This window comes from Acanthisitta chloris, unplaced genomic scaffold, assembly GCF_000695815.1.
Source record: "Acanthisitta chloris isolate BGI_N310 unplaced genomic scaffold, ASM69581v1 scaffold32905, whole genome shotgun sequence".
Taxonomy (NCBI): domain Eukaryota; kingdom Metazoa; phylum Chordata; class Aves; order Passeriformes; family Acanthisittidae; genus Acanthisitta; species Acanthisitta chloris.
The window spans coordinates 29,966-34,301 of NW_008675971.1; the positions used below are offsets into that span (position 1 = coordinate 29,966).

Here is a 4,336-nt window from a genome sequence, read left to right on the forward strand (position 1 = left end):
GTGGAAATCACTCCCAGACAGGGAAATATCCCTTCCCGCATCTCCTCATGATGAATCATGACCCAATTCCCCTCCCTTATCTCCTCATGACAGGTTCAAGCATGACATTTTACCTGCCAGGACAGCCCTAAGCATTCACCCAAGAACCCCACAAGCAGTGGTCCTGCTGCAGCCCATCAGCCTAGAACCCAAGCAAGGAGATGATCCATGGCCTCCCGGACCTCAGGGAAGGAGAATAAAACAGGGTGGAGAGCAACAAGCACAACCCAGCCCAGCCCTGACAGGGTGGCCAGAGCTCTTTGGTGTCTGTTTCCTCAAGTGATGCTGGCTGGGGGGAAGGTGTTTCACAGTTGTGGGTTCTCAAGGCATTACTGGGACTAAACAGCTGTGAAATAGGGTCATGGAAACAGGACAACTTTTTAATGCTTTTTTGATCCAGCGAACATCAGCCAGGGAAGTACTGGGACTTGGAAAAGCAAATCAAAAGCCTAAAGAATCCAGAAAAAAATCCAAACAAAGGCTGGGGTTTCAAATCAAAGGTAAACCTTTCCAGCTCAAACCCATCCATGAATATGACTGCAAGTTTCTCTCTCCTTACCTGTCTTCCCGGTTGCGATCCAGTGAGTAGAATTGCTTCCGGAGCCACCTAACAAGGAAGGCACAAACAGGCACACAATTAGCCCCAGCTCCTCAACAACCTGCCCACGTGGTTTGCTGCTGCCTCTGGAAGATGCTCAATGCCACACCATCCACTCCCACAGCCCTCCTTCCCACTAGAGATCCTGGCTCTGCCCCCCTTTAAAAACATCTCTGCCTGAAAGTGAGTCCACAGATAAGGCAGAAAACAAAGTGCTGTGTTCCTTTCCACTGCACTGAACTGCTGTGCACACATAGTAACATCAGGTTTGTGGTAAAATTCCTTTTTCCTGATGCATGTGAGATCAAACTCTGGGGTCGGTGGGTGAAGCCTCTTGAGTGCAGAGGCAGCAGTGCCAGGTCAGTGCAGCTCAGAGAGGGAATGAGATGTCACTGTGCTCACCTTTTTCTGTCAAAACAGACAGAAAAGGGAAAAAATAAAACAAGTGCAAGACAAGGACAAGTCTTCCTCACCTTTCAATCTGCAGGGGGGTGGGTGCTCTCAGAGTGTCTGCCACCAGCCAGTTCAGCCCCTTGATCCACATATTGACCTCATCCTCGGAAGTGGCTGTGGAAAGTACACAGAGGAAGTAGGAGGAAGGGACATAGAGGCTGATCACCAACTCAAACCTCTTGGGACTAAAACAAACACCTTATATCCCCTATTCCTTGCTTCATCCCCTTTCTGGTAACAGCTTGCCCCTGTGCAGATGCTTCGGTTGCCTCCACTCCCTGCCAAGCTCCAGCTCCCCTCCCAGGGAATGTACATGGCTAGGTGGGTCCTTGCATGTCACCCTCCCTTGTCCTTCAGTTCCCAGGAGCTGTGGGTTATCTTTGTCCTGAAGCAGTAAAGCTGTTTGGGTCCTGTGATGATGAGGTTCCTGCCCAACCCTGTCCTGGCACAACCCAGGGGCTGTGAGTGCTTTACCTTGCAAGCTGAGGGTCTTCAGGCGGAATTCTGTGCCATAGAGGACAACAAAGCAGTGAGACTGGTCTGGTCGGAAACATGGATCCTCCTGGTACCGATCAAAATCACGCGAGTTTTTTCCTGGACGAATCTCTTTGATTTCACGAATATCCACTAAGAGAAAGGGAAAACAAAAGAGGAGTTCAGTGAAGAGCTTGAAATTCCCATGAAAGTGGAGGAGAAGGAAGGGCCCAGGTCCTCCCAGAGAAGTCACCTGCACTTCTCACCTTTGCCAAGCCCTTCAGGAGCCTCAGCTTGTGACTCAACCTTCCAAAGCAGCACAGAGGCCTTACCACATTCCTTGCACGTCGCTCTTGACATGTGTGTGGTTGTGCACAGCACAGTCTGTAAGCACAGCCCCTTCTCTCTGGTTCCCTAGGATGTTTCACCATATTTACATCTGTGTTCCCCAAAAATGGTTGGATGTCTCCCCCATGGGGATCCCCAGCAAGGAGTGGCTGTGACCATGCTGGGCATCAACAACAAGCAAGGAGAAGGAGCTGAAGGGTCGCTGGTAAGGAAACATCTTGCAGTTTCCCTCCCCAGAGGAAATTCTGGGAAAGGACTCTTATTGCCACAGAACAAAGAGAAAACAACAGCAGCAGCAAGGCAAAAAAAAAACCCAAAAAACCAACTCAAAACCAAGAATCTTTGCTTCCTGGAAAAATGGTTTCTTAAATGCTCGTGGGAATCAAATAACAACATTTCTGAGTCACGTTTCCAGAGCAGATGATGCTTCTGAGCAATGCAAGATGGAGATTACTGCAAACCTGGCGTGTAATTCATCCCAATTAAACTCCACTTACTGCACTCACTGTGGATCGACTCGCCTTTCATTTCAATTTACTGCAGTTTAAAACTAGACAGAAATGTGACCTGCTCATCACCCGCAGCAGCCGCTGACAGCACTGAACTGCATCACGAGAGATGATGCTCACTGCAAACAAACCCCACGGCAAGGCAGACACAGGGATTGACTTTGGGAGGACTTGTAAACCATGAGGAACGTGGTGTATCTTGCCAGGAGAGGATCCCATGCAGCACTGTGGGTGTGTATCTGGAGATAATGATAGCCTGCTCACTGCCCGACATCAGATATATCCAGACTGACCACTGAATGAATTTTGGGGATGTCCTGTGCAGAGCCAGGAGTTGGACTTGATGATCCTTGTGAGTCCCTTCCAACTCAGGATATTCTCTGAATCTAATAACCCTTCAAAGCTCATCAACTCATGACAAGAGCATAGGAAGGCCCAGTTCCTTGGGGCTGCAAAGGGAGGACAGACAAGACACCTAAAACAAGAAAGGGTGTCACTTTTTAAGGTATCACCTACCCTTCTTAAGGCTAGCTGGAATTTCAAACATCAGGGTGCCCTGCCACAACCTGCCCATGTGCTCACATCCTTAGTGACACAGCAGGTTATTTTAGCTCTCAAAAAGCCATATCACAGTTCAGGTCTTTGCATCCAGGACATGCACAGTGGGGTAAAGGCTAATCCTGTCTTTAGAGGATGTAAGGCTTGACCAGCACAGTGGGAAAGAATTGGCAGATGAGTTTTCAAGGTAGTTTACCAGGCAATAACTACCAAAAGAAGATGCTGGAATATTCCTGGCCTGCCCCTGCATCACACTGTGCGTGTCTTGTCTGTGCTTTGGGATGCTGCAGCGTGCTTAGCCATGCCCTATGCTCACCTCTCACTGCACAGAGCAGGGTTAGTAAGTAAATAGTAAGACAGAGCTGTTGTTACAAACTGCATACCTAAAATCCATGCAATGGAGAGAGCCCTGGAGCAACCAAGGTGCTTATCAACGACAGAAGCATGCACGGAATTCCTAGGGCAAAGGGCAGCCTCGGCAAGGACCGTGCACCCGGAGGGAGTGGGGCAGAAATCTCCAGCCCACGCACACTTGCAGCTGCTTGCTCATCTCTCTCATCCTCCCAAACATGCCTGCATGTGCTGGGGGAAGGCGGTTTGGGGTTTGGTTTGTGTAGCCCTCTGCTCACCACAGAGCAGCAGATCAGCCTCTCCAACCTGCTGCCGTGACTGACTCAAACACCCTCCCAGCCCCCTCCCAGCATGGAAGGAAATGACTCTGAGCAGGAAGCATAGCAAGCACAAATGCCACCATCCCAAACAAGCAAGTGCTGAAATGATGCTTCCCCACACTGGTCCCAGTCTCCACTCTGCCACAGGTCCTCCCTCTGCCAGCACAGGACCAGGAGTCACTAGGAAGGAGGGATGGAGACATCCTACTACAGCCCAGGTTTCAGAGACATGCACTGGAGGTAACATCTAACCACCACTTTGCTATCCTCAGCACAGTAACCTCCCCAGTGAGTGATGGCGTGGGCTTTGTGATACAGACCACATGTCCCACCATGGGTCTGCACCTTGGATTCTTGCTGGGAAAGACCTACCAAGGATGTAGTCAAAGACATGGGGATGAGTACCTGGTGGGGTCCCAGCCCCACGGGTCATACACATGCCTGGGCAGGGGAACAAGGACAGATAACCCAGGACAAGCCCTCTAAAGACAAGTCCCCTGTCACCACCATGAGCCACATCTCCTCCTCCCAGAGCTGCCCTCTCCCACAGAGTGCTGTGGGAGGCAGAAGTCACTGCAGAAGCTACAGACTGGTCTTCATCACATGTAGCAAGGGAGGAAGAACTTAGTGCCACAGCAATAGCAGAGGCAGAGAAGCTCTGATGGAATATGAGCCTTGCTGCAGCC

At 50.3% G+C, this 4,336-nt stretch overlaps 1 protein-coding gene across 1 annotated transcript in view; it reads right to left on the reverse strand.

The window, feature by feature from the left end:
- PLCG1 (phospholipase C, gamma 1) overlaps positions 1 to 1,717 on the reverse strand; it is a gene marked incomplete at its 5' end in the record, with an annotated part of 24,136 nt that extends 22,419 nt beyond the window's left edge. Inside the window, 3 exons of the mRNA XM_009075951.1 lie at positions 599 to 646; positions 1,111 to 1,204; positions 1,565 to 1,717. Coding sequence (XP_009074199.1) covers positions 599 to 646; positions 1,111 to 1,204; positions 1,565 to 1,717 — 295 coding nt within the window. The remainder of the gene's footprint in view (positions 1 to 598; positions 647 to 1,110; positions 1,205 to 1,564) is intronic.
- Positions 1,718 to 4,336: the final 2,619 nt, after the last annotated feature.